Source organism: Dendrobates tinctorius, unplaced genomic scaffold (assembly GCF_039654945.1).
Source record: "Dendrobates tinctorius isolate UK_male_01 unplaced genomic scaffold, ASM3965494v1 ptg000232l, whole genome shotgun sequence".
NCBI lineage: Eukaryota > Metazoa > Chordata > Amphibia > Anura > Dendrobatidae > Dendrobates > Dendrobates tinctorius.
In genome coordinates, this window is record NW_027361899.1 from 17,358,043 (window position 1) to 17,381,408 (window position 23,366).

Consider the following 23,366-nt stretch of genomic DNA (forward strand, 5'->3'; position numbering starts at 1 on the left):
GGGGGGGGGGCTGGGGGCGGCGGCACGTAGATTAGCAGAACACAGGCGATTCCGATACTTTTATTTCCCTGTCTCCCATCTTTATGTCGGCGGAGATGAGTGGCGCCCTTCCCGTCACTTCTTTTATCTTTGCCGTTCTTAGTTTCCTTGTCACGTGTGGTTTTGTGGTTTTGGTCTGTGGTTGTAAACTGTAAATACTTTACTGTTTATGCAAATCATTAGTTTTATTTTTACTGCTAATTGGACGGGGGTGTTCGCTACCATAGCTAAAATGTATAGAGCTGATCACCCAGCTTTCTGCTGACTCTGAGCGGCTAACAAATCAGCATTATTTCTGAGCATTACAGGCCCCAGTTCTATTTTTCAGTCTCTCTTGTTGTGCCGGTGTCAGTCCTAACGTCTCATGGTATTCTATTCATGAAACAGGAGGCTCAGAATGAACAACGCTTGGCACATATGGAAATTTCGGAGGAGACTGAAGAGCAGTGAGTTTTAGGTGATAATCTGCAAATTGTAAGATACCTGCACTGCATCTGTGGCAGCAGTCTATATGCATGGCCTGCTTAGACTTGTAGTTCCTCCGCTGCAATGCAGCCACAGGTGTCCGATGTCTTCATAAGACCTTAGGGAAAAGTGAGCGTCGATGCCAGGAAAACGTTCTCTGCCCTTCTCCTGACTCTTTCCCAGGGCAAAATATTTGATAAACAGAATTCTCCATGGCAGCAACGGAGCGAAAGAAGCCTCGTCCAAGACGTCTTCCTGAGATGCGATGTCTTATAGATTGGGGTCTCTACTGCTCTTGTAAAACATTCTGGGTGCAACCCTCCTCTCCTCAATAAGTGAAGCTGAGGTTTTTGTGGTCCCCAGATGTCTCCTGAGTCATAGATCCATCCTTGTCTTGTGCTGCTTTAATTATTTGGAAACTTCTCTATTATAATCTGGGAAATATGAAACATGAATGTAAAACACAAAATCTTCCACATCTACGTCCTAGCGGTAAACGTAAAGCCTGCACTCGTCCTCAAATGTCAGTTTATGAGAAATTTTGCTTAGTCTTTATTTCTGTCTAAAAACATCATCTATAGTATTAGTAAAACGGAGCAGTATTATAGTAGTTATATTCCTGTACATAGGAGGCAGTATTATAGTAGTTATATTCTTGTACTTAGGGGCAGTATTATAGTAGTTATATTCTTGTACATAGGAGCAGTATTATAGTAGTTATATTCTTGTACATAGGGGGCAGTATTATAGTAGTTATATTCTTGTACATAGGGGGGCAGTATTATAGTAGTTATATTCTTGTACATAGGGGGGCAGTATTATAGTAGTTATATTCCTGTACATAGGGGCAGTATTATAGTAGTTATATTCTTGTACATAGGAGCAGTATTATAGTAGTTATATTCTTGTACATAGGGGGCAGTATTATAGTAGTTATATTCTTGTACATAGGAGCAGTATTATAGTAGTTATACTCTTGAACACAGGGGCAGTATTATAGTAGTTACATTCTTGTACATAGGAGCAGTATTATAGTAGTTATATTCCTGTACATAGGGGCAGTATTATAGTAGTTATATTCTTGTACATAGGAGCAGTATTATAGTAGCTATATTCTTGTGCATAGGGGGCAGTATTATAGTAGTTATTCTTGTACATAGGGGGCAGTATTATAGTAGTTATATTCTTGTACATAGGAGCAGTATTATAGTAGTTATATTCTTGTACATAGAAGCAGTATTATAGTAGTTATTCTTGTACATAGGGGGGCAGTATTATAGTAGTTATTCTTGTACATAGGGGGCAGTATTATAGTAGTTATATTCTTGTACATAGGGAGCAGTATTATAGTAGTTATTCTTGTACATAGGGGGGCAGTATTATAGTAGTTATTCTTGTACATAGGGGGGCAGTATTATAGTAGTTATATTCTTGCACATAGGGGGGCAGTATTATAGTAGTTATATTCTTGTACATAGGAGCAGTATTATAGTAGTTATATTCTTGCACATAGGGGGGCAGTATTATAGTAGTTATATTCTTGTACATAGGAGCAGTATTATAGTAGTTATATTCTTGCACATAGGGGGGCAGTATTATAGTAGTTATATTCTTGTACATAGGAGCAGTATTATAGTAGCTATATTCTTGTACATAGGGAGGCAGTATTATAGTAGTTATATTCCTGTACATAGGGGCAGTATTATAGTAGTTATTCTTGTACATAGGGGGGCAGTATTATAGTAGTTATATTCTTGTACATAGGGAGCAGTATTATAGTAGTTATTCTTGTACATAGGGGGGCAGTATTATAGTAGCTATATTCTTGTACATAGGGAGGCAGTATTATAGTAGTTATATTCCTGTACATAGGGGCAGTATTATAGTAGTTATATTCTTGTACATAGGAGCAGTATTATAGTAGTTATATTCTTGTACATAGGGGGCAGTATTATAGTAGTTATATTCTTGTACATAGGAGCAGTATTATAGTAGCTATATTCTTGTACATAGGGAGGCAGTATTATAGTAGTTATATTCCTGTACATAGGGGCAGTATTATAGTAGTTATATTCTTGTACATAGGAGCAGTATTATAGTAGCTATATTCTTGTACATAGGGGGCAGTATTATAGTAGTTATTCTTGTACATAGGGGGCAGTATTATAGTAGATATATTCTTGTACATAGGAGCAGTATTATAGTAGTTATATACTTGTACATAGAAGCAGTATTATAGTAGTTATTCTTGTACATAGGGGGGCAGTATTATAGTAGTTATTCTTGTACATAGGGGGGCAGTATTATAGTAGTTATATTCTTGTACATAGGAGCAGTATTATAGTAGTTATATTCTTGTACATAGGGGGGCAGTATTATAGTAGTTATATTCTTGCACATAGGGAGCAGTATTATAGTACTTATATTCTTGCACATAGGGAGCGGTATTATAGTAGTTATATTCTTGTACATAGGGGGGCAGTATTATAGTAGTTATATTCTTGCACATAGGAGCAGTATTATAGTAGTTATATTCTTGTACATAGGGAGCAGTATTATAGTAGTTATATTCTTGTACATAGGGAGCAGTATTATAGTAGTTATATTCTTGTACATAGGGGGGCAGTATTATAGTAGTTATATTCTTGCACATAGGGGGCAGTATTATAGTAGTTATATTCTTGTACATAGGAGCAGTATTATAGTAGTTATATTTCTGTACATAGGGGGGCAGTATTATAGTAGTTATATTCTTGTACATAGGAGCAGTATTATAGTAGTTATATTCTTGTACATAGGGAGCAGTATTATAGTAGTTATATTCTTGTACATAGGGAGCAGTATTATAGTAGTTATATTCTTGTACATGGGGGGCAGTATTATAGTAGTTATATTCTTGTACATAGGAGCAGTATTATAGTAGTTATATTCTTGCACATAGGGAGCAGTATTATAGTAGTTATATTCTTGTACATAGGGGCAGTATTATAGTAGTTATATTCTTGTACATAGGAGCAGTGTTATAGTAGTTATATTTCTGTACATGGGGGGCAGTATTATAGTAGTTATATTCTTGTACATAGGAGCAGTATTATAGTAGTTATATTTCTGTACATAGGGGGGCAGTATTATAGTAGTTATATTCTTGTACATAGGAGTAGTATTATAGTAGTTATATTCTTGTACATAGGGGCAGTATTATAGTAGTTATATTCTTGTACATAGGAGCAGTATTATAGTAGTTATATTTCTGTACATAGGGGGGCAGTATTATAGTAGTTATATTCTTGTACATAGGGAGCTGTATTATAGTAGTTATATTCTTGTATATAGGAGCAGTATTATAGTAGTTATATTCTTGCACATAGGAGCAGTATTATAGTAGTTATATTCTTGTACATAGGGAGCAGTATTATAGTAGTTATATTCTTGTACATAGGGGCAGTATTATAGTAGTTATATTCTTGTACATAGGAGCAGTATTATAGTAGTTATATTCTTGTACATAGGGGCAGCATTATAGTTGTTATATTCTTGTACATAGGGGGCAGCATTATAGTTGTTACATTCTTGTACATAGGGGGCAGCATTATAGTAGTTATATTCTTGTACATAGGGGGCAGCATTATAGTAGTTATATTCTTGTACATAGGGGGCAGCATTATAGTAGTTATATTCTTGTACATAGGGGGCAGCATTATAGTAGTTATATTCTTGTACATAGGGGGCAGCATTATAGTAGTTATATTCTTGTACATAGGGGGCAGCATTATAGTAGTTATATTCTTGTACATAGGGGGCAGCATTATAGTAGTTATATTCTTGTACATAGGGGGCAGCATTATAGTAGTTATATTCTTGTACATAGGAGCAGTATTATAGTAGTTATATTCTTGTACATAGGAGCAGTATTATAGTAGTTATATTCTTGTACATAGGGGGCAGTATTATAGTAGTTATATTCTTGTACATAGGAGCAGTATTATAGTAGTTATATTCTTGTACATAGGGGCAGTATTATAGTAGGTATATGTTTGAGATGTGTTGGGATATAAACCCTAATCTCCATCCTTTGAAAGTGAGGGAACAAGAAAAATAAGTCTTATTTAGCTAAATTCTGGGTTTTTTTTTATCAGCTTTCCATCTAAAGTTCTTTCCAGACTCCAGAATCTGAAACATATTGGTTACCTTTACACGGAGAACAGGTTGCTTGCATTACGTGCCTATTTACTTGCACTTTATGGTGGTTTTACACCCCCGTTGGCATTTCACAAGTTTGGGATTTCTGTCCAAAACACATTTATCTTGGCCGTATTTACAACGTGACTTTCAAAGTAAAATAAACTTTTTGTTTCTTCAGAATATATATATAAAAAAATCTTCTTTTTCACTTGTCCCTTTTACGGACTTCTTTTTTGCCAAGAATAACCTTGTTGAAATGTAGCTGCTTCAGCAGAGAGGTTAAGAGTTCCTGCAGAAATTCCACGCGCTCTTGTACTTTTCCCTCTCGCGCTGCACATGTGTTCTGGCAGCGCTGGCCATTTCAGAAAACCTCTATTTTCGAAAAGTCAAATTCTGGGAAAACTGTGATTGTATTTGTTTTGTTTGTGGCTGCCGTCCTTCCTTTTTAATAATATTTGCAAGCCTAATTGTATTTTCCGATGAGTTTGGTCCAATTGCGTGACCGGCAGTGTCAGAATTTGGGCTCCCTATTTTCTGACATTCATGTATCCCAATAGTGTAAACGTGTTTTCAATGGAGAGAAATAAATAATCTGCTGCCTGCCCCCTCTCTGCTGATGCCCTACCTGCGGCGGATTGTGCATGTTGAAAACAATATGTCTGATCTTTCTTCCCTTGACATTTTCTGACGTAGGGAAAGTTTTGTGACCCATATACTCTTTAGATAGTGGTGATATGTATGTATTATATGAGCACTTTTAGCGTCATGGGACTCATTCACTTTTTGACTCATGCAAAAAAATAAGATTCGGTGTACAATATAATAAAAAAACATGGAAAATTGTTAATATTGAGAGCAGGAAGCAGTAATGTAACTAGAGATTAGAGACAACCGCCAGGAAAATTCCTGCAAAATGGGTGGAAAATCATTGACCTTGTTAAAATTCATAACCAAGCAGCCAGTGCTGCATTCATAATTCTGCTGAGAAACATCAAACAATGAGCAAGTTTGATAACTACAAAATTCTAGTCCTTATGGTGCAGGGGAACAGTTTGTATCTAGGAAGAATGGTGTTTGAAGATGCTGAACAAGGAGGAAATACCAGGAGAGTTCAGCTCTGAAGCCTGTAGAATGGTGAATTGTGCTCTGGAGTTTGTAATATATTTACTGTTCGATTCGACTTGTTAACTTTACATGTGACCTCAAGTGTTTAAAGTGGCGCATAAACTTTGGAGGGGTGAGAATGATCATTATTTTCCAGAAGTGCGTCTTTGTGGACGGCTCTTTGACTTTGACACTTTCTGCCCCTCAGACAGCCTGTTTCCGGGAAGAAAGGGACGTATTGGTGTATGGTGACAGCCAATGGATCACTACTCTGCACTATGCCTTCCAGGACGACAACTACTTGGTGAGTTCTCCCTGTCATTGGCATCCAAAATCAGCAGGAAAAAAAAGGTGAAAACTACATATCCCACAATGCAACCCAGCAGACAAGCCCGGCAGTTTTGAGATGCAGCTTTGTATGTGAGCTTACAAGGGGATGCCTCACTTCTACGTTACCTGCATGCAATTAGTGGCACATAGGTTATCCACTTCAAAAATTGGTTGAAATTTAATTGAATCCATTCTTCCCTCTACCCGTGAAATGTTCCCCGTGCCATTGTCTGCAGCACAACTCCAAAGCATGATTGATCCACCCCCATGCTTAATGATTGGTGAGATGTTCTTTTCCTGAAATTCTGTGTCCTTTTTTCTCCACACATACCTTTTGATGATTGTGACCAAAGAATTCTATTTTACCCTCATCGATCCACAGGACTTGTTTCTAAAATGCATCGGGCTTGTTTATGTATTCTTTTGCATACTTCAGACACTGAATTTTATGCTGAGGACGCAGGAGAGGTTTTCTTCTGATGACTTTTCCATAAATGCCGTATTTCTGCAGGTGTCTTTGAATAGTAGAACAATGTACCACATTTCCAGAGTCTGCTAAATCTTTCTGAAGGTCTTTTGCAGTCAAGCGGGGAGTCCTGATTTGCCTCTCCAGCAATCCTATGAGAAGCTCTCATTGAAATTTTGCTTGTTCTTGCAGACCTTATCTTGACCTCTATTGTTCCTGGAAACTGCCATTATATACATATATAATATAATTTTCCCTAAAATACAAAGGAAATGTGACACCTTTTTGTCTTTAGCCCTTTTAGAAATAATTTAATCTTCATCTTGCTTAACCGTTCACAAGACCAGTAATTTTGACCAGGGATACCCAAGCTTTCATCTGGCATTGTACTTAAGACCTCTGCTTGCTGTTAGTGAATGGTAACATTCTTGTCCGCACAAAGGCTCTTAAAAAAATGTACATCTAATACCGCAGGGATGATACAGTTGTATCCAGTCTGGAGTCTTGACAACAATTCTACCTTATATCCTGGTACTTTTTTGCTACAGTGTATCCATGCAGGCAATCCTCTGAGCTGAAAGAAAACCAGCAGCACAAATCTCAATTCTGACCTGATACTTTGTTAAAATGTACTTGTTTCAAATACAGACAGTTAAAGGGGTTGTCCACATCTGAGGCTAGTGTTTTGTTGTTGTTTTTTTATTTTAATTAAATGTATATAATCAGAGTTAAAAATCATTTTTGCTCTTGTTTTTCATTGAAAATGTTTGCAGTGTTTGCCTTTTATAGCCTCCTTGTTGCACTGTCTATTGCCGGCCGTAGAATGAGTTACGTGAGAATTAGTCAGTGAGCTCGCAATGACGGTCTAATGGAGAGTTTATAATGCTTTTTTTTATCTGTTGTTTTGTTTCTGAGCTGTTCCACAGACCACATCAAAATCAAACATGCTGTGAAATAAAGAGCCTTTAAAAGCCAAACTGTGCAGAATTTATAAGAAATCTCAATTCCAAAAATGTTTTTTTTTTACTGAAATACATGTATTTAAGTAAAAAAAAAATGTCCCAAGGTGGACAGCCCCTTTGAGCTCACAGAGATTTGTCTAGACTGGATACAGCTGTTACAAACCCTATGCTGTGAGATTTAAACATGCTTAGGCCGGAGTCACACTAGAGAGAAATACGGACGAGTGCTATGCGAGAAAAAAATCGCCTTGCACTCTTCCCAATGTTAATCTATGGGGCAGCGCCCGTAATCCGTTTTTTTCTCGCCCGTATTATACGTGCGGGTGATATCGCAGCATGCCACGATTTGCACGGTATTACGCTTGAGACTCGCCAATGCAAGTCTATGGGGCGATTACACACGGACCATGACTGTAACCTGCGAGAAATTCTCGCCGGTGTCCTTTAGAAAAGCCGACAATTCAGTGTGCGATACAGTAAAATCACACTGACAGGTTAAAATAGAATAGATAGAATACATGTATACACATAGTATAGGTATATATATATATGTCATTGACACACACGTATTTATATTTCATAGAGATTAGATAGCAGAATAGGTGAAAATTCAATTGTCTGCATCTATGAAAATCATTACAGAACCCGACAGAATGTGAGACATGGTTTACATACAGTAAACCATTGCATATCCGTTATATGTCCCTCACTAATAATGTTAGTAGTGTATGTGTGTGTAAAATTTTGGAGCTGTAGGTGTTAAATTAAAAGATTAATTCATGGACAAAACTTGCGTGGGCTCCTGCGCATTTTTCTCCGCCAGAGAGGGCAAGCCAGCGACTGAATGCAGAAATTAATAGCCTAGAGAGGGACCATTGTTTCTGGGCCCCCCTGGCTAAAAAAAAATAGCCCCCAGCCACCCCAGAAAAGGCGCATGTGTAAGATGCACCAATTCTGGCACTTACCCTCTCTCTTCCCATTTCCCTGTAGCGGGTGGCATATGGAGTAATAAGGGGTTAATGTCACCTTGCTATTGTAAGGTGACATTAAGCCTGGTTAATAATGGAGATGTGTCAATAAGAAGACACCTTTCCATTATTAATCCACTAGTCTGAAAGGGTTAAAAAAACACTAAGAATAAAGACTTTTAAGGAAATAAACACACATTTTTTCCATCTTTATTACACTCCCAATCGAATCGAAACCATCGTTCTCCTGTGAAAAATCCAAAATAAAAAAGCAACAATATCCCATACCTGTCCATCGTACATTCACGTCCCACGCTGCAGAAAATTTCCCACGCTAATCAATTCATCTCCTTCCTGGTGGGGAGGCTGTGCAGGCAGCTTTTCCTTCATTCCACCGTGGTTTACAGCCGCTCCCGGTTATAAACTATTTAACCCCTTCAGATGGATTGCAGTGTGGGACTTGACTGGACGGCGGACAGGTATGGATATTGTTGCTTTTTTATTTTGGATTTTCATACAGGAGAACGATGGCTTCGATTGGATTGGGAGAGAAATAAAGATGGAAAAAATGTGTTTATTTCATTAAAAGTCTTTATTCTTAATGTCTGTCGTTTTTTAACCCTTTCAGACTAGTGGATTAATAATGGAGAGGTGTCTTATTGACACCTCTCCATTATTAACCAAGCTTAATGTCACCTTACAATAGCAAGATGACATTAACCCCTTATTACCCCATATGCCACCACTACAGGGTAATGAGAAGAGAGAGGGTAAGTGCCAGAATTGACGCATCTTACAGATGCGCCTTTTCTGTGGTGGCTGGGGGGCAGATTTTTTTTTTTTTTTAGCTGGGGGTAGGGGCAGAAACAATGGTCCCTCTCTAGGCTATTAATTTCTGCCCTCAGTCACTGGCTTGCCCTTTCTGGTGGAGAAAATTGCGCGGGAGCAGTTTTTTCCATGAATTAATCCTTTCATTTAACAGCCCCCAAACTTTACACATACACACTACTAACATTACTAGTGAGGGACATATAAAAAAAATAACAGATATGCAATGGTTTACTGTATGTAAACCATGTCTCATATCCTGTTGGGTTCTGTAATGATTTTATAGATGCCGACAATTGAATTATCTGCTATCTAGCTCTGTATCAAATTATAATATACAGTGGGGCAAAAAAGTATTTAGTCAGTCAGCAATAGTGCAAGTTCCACCACTTAAAAAGATAAGAGGCGTCTGTAATTTACATCATAGGTAGACCTCAACTATGGGAGACAAACTGAGAAAAAAAAATCCAGAAAATCACATTGTCTGTTTTTTTTTCATTTTATTTGCATATTATGGTGGAAAATAAGTATTTGGTCAGAAACAAAATTTCATCTCAATACTTTGTGATATATCCTTTGTTGGCAATGACAGAGGTCAAACGTTTTCTGTAAGTCTTCACAAGGTTGCCACACACTGTTGTTGGTATGTTGGCCCATTCCTCCATGCAGATCTCCTCTAGAGCAGTGATGTTTTTGGCTTTTCGCTTGGCAACACGGACTTTCAACTCCCTCCAAAGGTTTTCTATAGGGTTAAGATCTGGAGACTGGCTAGGCCACTCCAGGACCTTGAAATGCTTCTTACGAAGCCACTCCTTCGTTGCCCTGGCGGTGTGCTTTGGATCATTGTCATGTTGAAAGACCCAGCCACGTTTCATCTTCAATGCCCTTGCTGATGGAAGGAGGTTTGCACTCAAAATCTCACGATACATGGCCCCATTCATTCTTTCATGTACCCGGATCAGTCGTCATGGCCCCTTTGCAGAGAAACAGCCCCAAAGAATGATGTTTCCACCACCATGCTTTACAGTAGGTATGGTGTTTGATGGATGCAACTCAGTATTCTTTTTCCTCCAAACACGACAAGTTGTGTTTCTACCAAACAGTTCCAGTTTGGTTTCATCAGACCATAGGACATTCTCCCAAAACTCCTCTGGATCATCCAAATGCTCTCTAGCAAACTTCAGACGGGCCCGGACATGTACAGGCTTAAGCAGTGGGACACGTCTGGCACTGCAGGATCTGAGTCCATGGTGGCGTAGTGTGTTACTTATGGTAGGCCTTGTTACATTGGTCCCAGCTCTCTGCAGTTCATTCACTAGGTCCCCCCGCGTGGTTCTGGGATTTTTGCTCACTGTTCTTGTGATCATTCTGACCCCACGGGGTGGGATTTTGCGTGGAGCACCAGATCGAGGGAGATTCAGTGGTCTTGTATGTCTTCCATTTTCTAATTATTGCTCCCACAGTTGATTTCTTCACTCCAAGCTGGTTGGCTATTGCAGATTCAGTCTTCCCAGCCTGGTGCAGGGCTACAATTTTGTTTCTGGTGTCCTTTGACAGCTCTTTGGTCTTCACCATAGTGGAGTTTGGAGTCAGACTGTTTGAGGGTGTGCACAGGTGTCTTTTTATACTGATAACAAGTTTAAACAGGTGCCATTACTACAGGTAATGAGTGGAGGAAAGAGGAGACTCTTAAAGAAGTTGTTACAGGTCTGTGAGAGCCAGAAATCTTGATTACTTGTTTCTGACCAAATACTTATTTTCCACCATAATATGCAAATAAAATGAAAAAAAAACAGACAATGTGATTTTCTGGATTTTTTTTTCTCAGTTTGTCTCCCATAGTTGAGGTCTACCTATGATGTAAATTACAGACGCCTCTCATCTTTTTAAGTGGTGGAACTTGCACTATTGCTGACTGACTAAATACTTTTTTGCCCCACTGTATATAGAGAGAGAGACTGTATATATGTTTTCACAAATATTTGAGGCTATGGATCCATTATATGTCCATTTTGCAAGCCTACGAGAAAATCTCGCCGTACGGGTGTTACACGGATGCTTAGATGCAAGAAAATCGCTTCCTCGCATTTCACACGGATGATATACGGATCAGGGAACATTTCTGCGATTCTCATCCGTAGAAAACGCACCGTATTTTTATGCGTTAAGTGTGACCTCAGCCTTACTCCCAGTCATTGACAGCTTGCAGAGGTCTTGAAAAAAATTTGATTATATTTTTTCCTTATGTGCAACTGCAAAAATGTTGCGTTTCGATGGCATTTAATCTGATATATGAAGCGGTTCGGAGGGGCAGGTTGAAGCCTCTAGGAGGGTCTGAGCCTTCGGGTGGGATTTCACAGCTGCTTAGTCATAGATCTGCCCCTGTAATACTGATGTAAGTGCACTAAATCCTTATGAAAACAACTTAGAGAGAACTAATGAAAACCTGAAATGTGGCCGAAGTGTTAACACGGCGAGATCTGTGGCAAAAGATAGAAAAATATCGGAAACTCCGCACTGCGGCCAGAACTCACTCCCACAATGTATATAATATAAAATGTTATATTATGCGACAGAGCTTAATGACTCCATCACTTTCCATTTATAACCAGCAGCCATCACTCAGTGCATGTGCTATCTAGTGCTTTGCTTTACACTGCAGCGTCGCTCCCATGGATTAATGGTCTCAATAATAATCAGGACTGTAGGTGAGGATTTGATTTAATAAAAACATATCCATTGAAATTTCCAAACCTGGAACGTCAGGGTGATAATCAGTATAGTGCCCGACCCCTCCTCATCCAGAATCATTGAAACTAGTCCGCTTTGCCATTCAGGATTCTGGAAAAGCTGCGGAACGGCAGAATTATGCACGCCGCTCTGGAGTTGTCTGGACATTGTGATATATGAATGATTCGCTTCCTCATTATTTTTTCCCCTTCCTTCCAGTACCTGGTTATGGATTATTATGTCGGTGGAGACCTCCTAACTCTGCTCAGTAAGTTCGAGGATCGGTTACCGGAGGATATGGCGCGATTCTACCTGGCCGAAATGGTCATGGCTATCGATTCTGTCCACCAGCTTCACTATGTCCACAGGTGAGGATCTTTTCATGTGTCCTGCAGGTTGTTCTCAAACCAGATGAAATTTGGAAGCGACCACGTTAAAAGGGGCTGTCTAGGGTTAGAAAAACATGACTGCCTTTTCCAAAAACAGTGCCTCCCCTGTCCACAGGTTGGGTTCGGTTTTGCAGCTCCGCTCCATGGAATAAACGCAAACCTTGCATTCTAGGCTAGGTTTGCTGCCATTCTTGGAAGTGGGGAAGGTTTCGCATTTGAGATTTTCTTCCTCTAGAGAACATACATTACACAGCCCAGTGCCTTTGATTATAATTGTGTAATGCTTCATTTCACCAGTGGTGGCACTGCAGAGGAATTGAGAACGCTAGGCTCCCTCATGCTAGGCTCCCTCACTCCTGATCTCCAGCGATCCTTTGATCATCTTATTGTAAAGGAATTATTGAAAGTGGACAGTCCATTTTAAGTTGTTAAAGTCGGGATATATTCTAGACCTTTAGATGTTATACGTGATGTATTGTAATGATGACCTGCCTCAACGATCGGCCTCTCCGGTGACTTAAATACTCCACTTGGCTCCTGTTGGGTTATTGAGAGATTTGGCTTCTCAGGTCTCTAAACTCAATACATTTCCCAGATGGTTCCCCCATAGACTCCAGACACGGAGTATATGAAATTATGTGGTTGTTCCGCTCGCAATTTGGATTTTTCTTTTTACGATCGGCTTTATCCTGGATGGCAGCGAGCGATCTTAGGAGGAAATTCATGGGCCGTATGGAATTGTAATTATTTGCTATGTGAAGATGAATTTTCTGCTTCTGGGCTGTGAAAAAAATTCAAGAAATGCTTATATTAACCAAGCAGTAAAGATTGCCGCCTCCATCTTCTTTCCAGGGTGCAAGGGTTTTTTGCTTTTGGAATTCTTCCCTCTAAACTCATCTGATCATAGGCTATCCTATTACTTGGGCTCCAAGCAATCAACTGTAATCTCTTGATTAACCCACAAACAAATGTTTAGCTTTTTCTGTAGCACTCCTACAGGGCAAATTAAGTATTACACACTTTCATTGCACGTCAGTGGGCTGTACGTGTAATGCAGGGATGTGCTGAGTCCTTCAAAGTGAAGAATATGCCTCGTAGTTCCTTCAACTCCCTCTAGATGAGGGTCATCGAAAGTGGGACTTAAAGCAGAAGGTCACTAAAATGTATTTTAAAACCGGAGGCCTTATTTTCTTGACAATCATCTGTCCAGTGCCTGCTGCTGCACGCGTTTCACTTTCACTGTTCCCATCTCAGTCCCTATGTCAGACTTACAGTAATGTACCAGAAGTAATGTTCCCCTCGTTGTGCCCTCCAAAGACTCCTCTTCCTTCTCAGTATGCTGAACATCCCTTTCATGTCCGGCCACATGCCAGCATTGTGACAGTCCGGTGTCTCAGCTTTCTAGTTCTGTCTTTTTAGTGACTCCTCCTATTTTTCTGGGAAAACACAACATTTCCTTACAAAGAAGGAGATTCAGGCCAGATCAGTGTCTGTGGAAGCTTCTAGATATTGCTCTGTGTAAGGTGATCTCCACACTATAATTCTCCTCCGCTGCACAAGTATATAACTACGGTACTATAATACTGCCCCCTATGTACAAGAATATAATCTTTTTTTTTCTTTTTATTTTTATATAGCGCTAACATATTCCGCAGCGCTTTACAGTTTTGCACACACATTATCATCACTGTCCCCGATGGGTCTCACAATCTAAATTCCCTATTAGTATGTCTTTAGAATGTGGGAGGAAACCCACGCAAACACGGGGAGAACATACAAACTCCTTGCAGATGTTGTCCTTGGTGGAATTCGAACCCAGGACCCAGCGCTGCAAGGCTGCAGCGCTAACCACTGAGCCACCGTGCCGCCCTTACAACAACTATAATACTGCCCCTATATGCAAGAATATAACTACTACAATACTGCTCCTATGTACATGAATATAACTACTATAATACTGCCCCCTATGTACAAGAATATAACTACTATAATACTGCCCCTATGTACAAGAATATAGCTAGTATAATACTTCCCCTATGTACAAGAATATAACTACTATAATACTGCCCCTATGTATAAGAATATAGCTACTATAATATTGCTCCTATGTACAAGAATATAACTACTATAATACTGCTCCTATGTACAAGAATATAACTACTATAATACTGCTCCTATGTACAAGAATATAACTACTATAATACTGCTCCTATGTACAAGAATATAACTACTGTGTTACTGCTCCCTATGTACAAGAATATAACTACTATAATGCTGCTCCTATATACAAGAATATAACTACTATAATACTGCCCCCTATGTACAAGAATATAACTACTATAATACTGCCCCTATGTACAAGAATATAACTACTATAATACTGCCCCTATGTACAAGAATATAACTACTATAATACTGCTCCTATGTACAAGAATATAACTTCTATAATACTGCTCCTATGTACAAGAATATAACTACTATAATACTGCTCCTATGTACAAGAATATAACTACTGTGTTACTGCTCCCTATGTACAAGAATATAACTACTATAATGCTGCTCCTATATACAAGAATATAACTACTATAATACTGCCCCCTATGTACAAGAATATAACTACTATAATACTGCCCCTATGTACAAGAATATAACTACTATAATACTGCTCCTATGTACAAGAATATAACTTCTATAATACTGCTCCTATGTACAAGAATATAACTACTATAATACTGCCCCTATGTACAAGAATATAACTACTATAATACTGCCCCTATGTACAAGAATATAACTACTATAATACTGATCCTATGTACAAGAATATAACTACTATAATACTGATCCTATGTACAAGAATATAACTACTATAATACTGCTCCTATGTACAAGAATATAACTACTGTGTTACTGCTCCCTATGTACAAGAATATAACTACTATAATGCTGGTCCTATATACAAGAATATAACTACTATAATACTGCCCCCTATGTACAAGAATATAACTACTATAATACTGCCCCTATGTACAAGAATATAACTACTATAATACTGCCCCTATGTACAAGAATATAACTACTATAATACTGCTCCTATGTACAAGAATATAACTTCTATAATACTGCTCCTATGTACAAGAATATAACTACTATAATACTGCCCCTATGTACAAGAATATAACTACTATAATACTGCTCCTATGTACAAGAATATAACTATTATAATACTGCTCCTATGTACAAGAATATAACTACTATAATACTGCTCCTATGTACAAGAATATAACTACTGTGTTACTGCTCCCTATGTACAAGAATATAACTACTATTCTACTGCCCCCTATGTACAAGAATATAACTACTATAATACTGCTCCCTATATACAAGCAGGGCTGTGGAGTCGGTAAGCCAAACCTGCGACTCCGACTCCTCAATTTCCCTTACACCGACTCCACGACTCCGACTCCGACTCCCACACATATTGCTTATATTTAAGTGAAAAATTTATTGTAGTACAATGTGAACCTCAGACATTTAATCATTTTTATGATCCAATAATCAAGATATTTATATAGAACAGAATATATATTGGTGTACTACCCGTTTTTCATTCTTTTTGGTACAGATACGATATGGATAGACAGATATGGATAAATGGATATATAGATAGAGCAGATTTCTAATCTGCTTTTGCTATTGAAAACATTATCTATGAGCTCAAAAACCTTTCAGGTGATGCAGTTTTTTAAAAAGATGATCAGCTTTTGCAGCTGAAAAACGTATCCTCAAAAAACGCAGGAAAAACGCTGTGTGTGAATGTAGCCTTAGATCAGGAATAGAACAGCCATTTATAGGACATTTCATAACTTTCCCAAACTCCTATGAAAAAATATTCAGCACATTCTGCATTGAATTACTGTACCCAATTTATTATATATTTTAGGAGTCGGAGTCGGTCCATTTTATACCGACTCCAACTCCGACTCCACCAAAATGAGCACTGACTCCGACTCCACAGCCCTGTATACAAGAATATAACTACTATAATGCTGCTCCTATATACAAGAATATAACTACTATAATACTGCCCCCTATATACAAGAATATAACTACTATAATACTGCCCCTATGTACAAGAATATAACTACTATAATACTGCCTCCTATGTACAAGAATATAACTACTATAATACTGCCACTATGTACAAGAATATAACTACTATAATGCTGCTCCTATATACAAGAATATAACTACTATAATACTGCCCCTATGTACAAGAATATAACTACTATAATACTGCTCCTATGTACAAGAATATAACGACTATAATACTGCCCCCTATGTACAAAAATATAACGACTATAATACTGCCCCCTATGTACAAAAATATAACTACTATAATACTGCCCCTATGTACAAGAATATAACTACTATAATACTTCCCCCTATGTACAAGAATATAACTACTATAATACTGCTCCTATGTACAAGAATATAACTACTATAATACTGCCCCTATGTACAAGAATATAACTACTATAATACTGCTCCTATGTACAAGAATATAACTACTATAATATATGCCCCTATGTACAAGAATATAACTACTATAATACTGCCCCCTATGTACAAAAATATAACGACTATAATACTGCCCCCTATGTACAAAAATATAACGACTATAATACTGCCCCTATGTACAAAAATATAACTACTATAATACTGCCCCTATGTACAAGAATATAACTACTATAATACTTCCCCTATGTACAAGAATATAACTACTATAATACTGCTCCTATGTACAAGAATATAACTACTATAATACTGCCCCCCTATGTACAAGAATATAACTACTATAATACTGCTCCTATGTACAAGAATATAACTACTATAATACTGCCCCTATGTACAAGAATATAACTACTATAATACTGCTCCTATGTACAAGAATATAACTACTATAATACTGCCCCTATGTACAAGAATATAACTACTATAATACTGCCCCTATGTACAAGAATATAACTACTATAATACTGCTCCTATGTACAAGAATATAACTACTATAATACTGCTCCTATGTACAAGAATATAACTACTATAATATATGCCCCTATGTACAAGAATATAACTACTATAATACTGCCCCCTATGTACAAAAATATAACGACTATAATACTGCCCCCTATGTACAAAAATATAACGACTATAATACTGCCCCTATGTACAAAAATATAACTACTATAATACTGCCCCTATGTACAAGAATATAACTACTATAATACTGCCCCTATGTACAAGAATATAACTACTATAATACTGCTCCTATGTACAAGAATATAACTACTATAATACTGCTCCTATGTACAAGAATATAACTACTATAATACTGCCCCTATGTACAAGAATATAACTACTATAATACTGCCCCTATGTACAAGAATATAACTACTATAATACTGCTCCTATGTACAAGAATATAACTACTATAATACTGCTCCTATGTACAAGAATATAACTACTATAATATATGCCCCTATGTACAAGAATATAACTACTATAATACTGCCCCCTATGTACAAAAATATAACGACTATAATACTGCCCCCTATGTACAAAAATATAACGACTATAATACTGCCCCTATGTACAAAAATATAACTACTATAATACTTCCCCTATGTACAAGAATATAACTACTATAATACTTCCCCCTATGTACAAGAATATAACTACTATAATACTGCTCCTATGTACAAGAATATAACTACTATAATACTGCCCCCCTATGTACAAGAATATAACTACTATAATACTGCCCCTATGTACAAGAATATAACTACTATAATACTGCCCCTATGTACAAGAATATAACTACTATAATACTTCCCCCTATGTACAAGAATATAACTACTATAATACTGCTCCTATGTACAAGAATATAACTACTATAATACTGCCCCCCTATGTACAAGAATATAACTACTATAATACTGCCCCTATGTACAAGAATATAACTACTATAATACTGCCCCTATGTACAAGAATATAACTACTATAATACTGCCCCTATGTACAAGAATATAACTACTATAATACTGCCCCTATGTACAAGAATATAACTACTATAATACTGCTCCTATGTACAAGAATATAACTACTATAATACTGCTCCTATGTACAAGAATATAACTACTATAATACTGCCCCTATGTACAAGAATATAACTACTATAATACTGCTCCTATGTACAAGAATATAACTACTATAATACTGCTCCTATGTACAAGAATATAACTACTATAATACTGCCCCTATGTACAAGAATATAACTACTATAATACTGCTCCTATGTACAAGAATATAACTACTATAATACTGCTCCTATGTACAAGAATATAACTACTATAATACTGCTCCTATGTACAAGAATATAACTACTATAATACTGCCCCTATGTACAAGAATATAACTACTATAATACTGCTCCTATGTACAAGAATATAACTACTATAATACTGCTCCTATGTACAAGAATATAACTACTATAATACTGCTCCTATGTACAAGAATATAACTACTATAATACTGCCCCTATGTACAAGAATATAACTACTATAATACTGCTCCTATGTACAAGAATATAACTACTATAATACTGCCCCTATGTACAAGAATATAACTACTATAATACTGCCCCTATGTACAAGAATATAACTACTATAATACTGCTCCTATGTACAAGAATATAACTACTATAATACTGCTCCTATGTACAAGAATATAACTACTATAATACTGCCCCTATGTACAAGAATATAACTACTATAATACTGCCCCTATGTACAAGAATATAACTACTATAATACTGCTCCTATGTACAAGAATATAACTACTATAATACTGCTCCTATGTACAAGAATATAACTACTATAATACTGCCCCTATGTACAAGAATATAACTACTATAATACTGCCCCTATGTACAAGAATATAACTACTATAATACTGCTCCTATGTACAAGAATATAACTACTATAATACTGCTCCTATGTACAAGAATATAACTACTATAATACTGCCCCTATATACAAGAATATAACTACTATAATACTGCTCCTATATACAAGAATATAACTACTATAATACACCCCATCTATAATATTGCCGTTACTAATGGAAAGTCATTGACCCTCCTATATATCCGGTTCCATATTACACCCCTTCCATTCTCGGCTGGTGCCATCTTGGCAGTATATGTGTGTTTCCGACCATTAAGAGTTTTACAGTTGCTAAAGTCAGTAGTATTATGTCAGCCATTTTAATAGACTCCTGGATTTCATTTTATTAACTAAACCCTCTGAATTAACATTTTTGACTCCTCATTTTTTCCGTCCGTTTGTAGTTTTATTGTTCGGTCTCCTCAAAACTCATCTAGGAGCACAGATTTCTATAAAATCCGAATCTAATGAGAGCTGCCCTTAGGAACAAGGTAACTGGAGTATTTATTCATGGCAACCAATCAGATCACTTCTCTCATTATTCAAGGAGCTTAGAAAATGAAAGCTGCATTGTGACAAGTTACTGTAGGCAACGCTTCCAATCAGATTACAGTTTTAATTTTTCTAGAGAAATGAAAGCTGAAATCTGATTGGTAGTACATCCCAAAGCAACCAATCAGGTTACTGGTTTTCTTTTCCTGCAGGCATCTTGGAAATGAGCTGATATCTTGTTGCTATGGGCAACTGCTGGTTTTTATCTGTCCATAATGGTTTTCTGTGGTAAATTTAGCAGCGATATTAAAGGGATTTTCCACTTTGTAGTTCAGTGTGATGTTACCGTGTGTTTTCCCTCTGCCCGTGCACGTCACTAGACTGCTCATTGCTGCCCATGTAAACAATGGACCACAGTCCCCCTCATCCATAGAAAGGAAAATGGTGACAGTCAGGCGATTACCCACATGACCACTTCCACTTTTCTTTTCCTTGTTTTGTCCCGTTCAGCACACGCACATATGTGATTTTGTGGTGTGCAATAATCATGTCTTGAACAAAGATTTTTATTTTTTTTATTGGCTAAAAAATATTCTGAATTTTTTTCTATTTTTTTCCTCTAGTTTGTGTCGCCATTTTCCACATCCCATAATTTTTTTTTTTCTGCCGATGGGCCCTGCGTGAGGGCGTATTTTTTGCTCATTGATTTGAAGTTTTTATTGAGACCACTTTGGGTTTAGTACATTGTTTTGGTCACAGTCCTGTTTTCGGGGAGGTGCGGCAACAAAAAAAAATTGCAGTTTTTTTGTGTGTTTGTTTGGTTATTTTTATATTCTAAGAATGGGATGATTATATGGTTTTTATTTTGTTCCTCTATGGGGTTAAACTTGTATCACTTATACTATAGTACTGCAGTGTATGGCTGTACAAAGATGGCGGCCACGAGACCTTCATTTGGCTTCAGGCTGCCATGTCAACCCGTCAGCACCCCATGGTCTCATCACATGGTAGAGAGGGGCAATGGGAGCTACAACGGTCACATGGTACGTTTATGTCAGTCGAGATTGACTGAGACATTGATGTGGTTTGTCAGCAGCGATCGGAGCTACCACCAGTCGCTGCTAGTAGAGGCCGGTTCTAGCTGTATAACACAGCCGGCACCTGCCAATTACAGAGTTGGTTCATACACCCCCTGTGCCCATATATCTCACCTTTGCTACGTGGAGCCTCGATCCCCCCATCTTTGGCGCTCCCAGCAGGCAGATCACCTCCCCAACCTATAGGAAAAGTCTCTCTGGTCCGTGAGATTCCTTGAATTCTGCCATTATTTTTCTTATATGTCCTGAGGCTGTGTACCCACGTTGCGGATTGTATGCATTTTTGCCGCATTTTTCGCCGTAAAAACACATACAGAACCTCACCCCATGCATTCCTATGGCATACTGTGCCAATGCTGCGTTTTTTTTCCACGGCGGAATCGCATCGCGGGAAAAAACGCTGCATGCTCATTCTTTTTGCGGAATCGCGGCGATTCCGCACCCATAGGAATGCCTTGATCCACTTTTCGCATGTGGCTATGGCCACCATGCGCAAAGTGAGCGGATCATGTGCAGATGGTACCCAGGGTCTGGAGGAGAGACTGTCCTCCAGGCCCTGGGTACCATATAGGTTGTGATGGTGTGATATGTTATGTGGATGTCATTTTTTGTATATTCCTATTATTAACAATTCCAAGTTATTTTCATAGTGTTTTTCTTATTACATTGTAAGACTACAGCCTCACTGTGTCTGTCTCTTGATGACCCCCTGTAGTGCATTAATCCGTAAGGCTTTTTGTTCTCCTCTGGGAGGCAACTTGTTTGACTACCCCTGGACAAGGAAGGGGGTGGGGGGAAGAACGGCAGCTGGACAAGTCATTTCCGGTAGAGACAAGATGGTGAAAAGGCTGCATTTCAGAGAGAAGGACCCATTTCTATCCTCTGGTGCTAGAGTTGTGGAAACTCGTTTCCCTGGACATTTTATCCTGATACTGGACTGCATTCTTATTCTGGACTATCTTATCCTTTGTGTGGTGGACTGAATATGGACCTTTTCGTATTTTTGCCTGAATAAAGGTCTTGGAATTGTTCACTCTTCGCTTGCTCTGTTGATTGTGTGATACCAGAGAAGGACCCCGTGACATCCCTGTTAAAAAAAAAAAAAAAATAAAAAATCAGGTTATATTCACCTTCCGGCGTCCCGCGCTGCCTTACCGATGCTCCCGCCAACTCCCGTTCCCAGTAATGCCTTGCGGCAAGGACCTGTGATGACGTAGCGGTCTCGCTAGACCGCTACAGTATCGTGAGACCGCTACGTCATCAAAGGTCTCGCAAGGCATTGCTGGGAACGGGGGCATTGCTGAGGCCTGGGAATGCTGCGCGGGACGTCGGAAGGTGAGAATATCATGATTTTTTTATTTTAACATTCTTTCTTTTACTATTGATGCTGCATAGGCGGCCTCAATAGTAAAAAGTTGGTCACACTGGTCAAACACTATGTTTGACCAGTGTGACCAACCTGTCAATCACATTCCAAGTAATGCTCCAGATCGCGTGAAAAGCGCTTGTTTTCTCGGGAAAACATTCGCATGCGTTTTTCCTGCGGCGGGAGTTGCGGAAATGCTGCGGAAATTTCTGCAACATCTCTGCAATGTGGGTACAAACATATACTTCTTGCACCGAGTCTTCAGTATTGGAGTGTGCTGATCTTGTGGGAGGCAGTGACCTGTTTCCTCGTGTAGTGATGTTATTGAGGACACGGCCGGCATGTTTGCTTTCTTTACATGTGAGCTCTTTATTTTATAGGATTACGGCTGCCTGTGTCTAGTTTGCAGCAGTCATGTCCTGTGGTGACCCCTGCACCGTCACCTTATTATATACATGTGTAAATATATATATCTTTATTATGACCAACCTTACTGCCTCCCTCTCTTGCTTTCTCTCTCACAACGACATAGATTTACCATTCTGGGCTCTAGGAAAGCTGAGTGATGGCTGCATTAGAGGGTTATATTTTGGCCTATTTTTTTGCCACCCCACTTTCCTAGAAGGAGATATATATAATTAAGACATGGCAGAACAGAGCTGATCTTTGAGGAGCAAGCGCCCGTCCTTGTCTGGTGACTCCATCTTTAGTGGCGACTTTACGGAGTCAGGTAGCTACGGTCTGAGCAGCAGCTGAAAATACTTGAGATTCCTCTGCAGCCTTTTCTTTAAAAATGTTGTGACAGATGGCATCCGCAGATGGCCCCCCGCATTCCTAAGGAGCTTAAGAGTCGCTCCTTTAACGGGCAGTAATGCGCCGCCGTGCCAGCACGCTCTTTAATAAAGCTCTGACGTGAATTAGCCGGTCTGGTAGCCGTCTTTAGTTTT

The 23,366-nt window shown here is 38.4% G+C and overlaps 1 protein-coding gene across 5 annotated transcripts in view; it reads left to right on the top strand.

Annotated features, from left to right (window-relative positions):
- The window catches only part of CDC42BPA (CDC42 binding protein kinase alpha), a 157,347-nt gene that overhangs the window by 70,133 nt on the left and 63,848 nt on the right, over window positions 1-23,366 (top strand). For all 5 annotated transcript variants that reach the window (XM_073556374.1, XM_073556377.1, XM_073556375.1 and 2 more), the window contains exons 4-5: window positions 5,999-6,094; window positions 12,294-12,442. In XM_073556374.1, coding sequence (XP_073412475.1) covers window positions 5,999-6,094; window positions 12,294-12,442 — 245 coding nt within the window. The remainder of the gene's footprint in view (window positions 1-5,998; window positions 6,095-12,293; window positions 12,443-23,366) is intronic.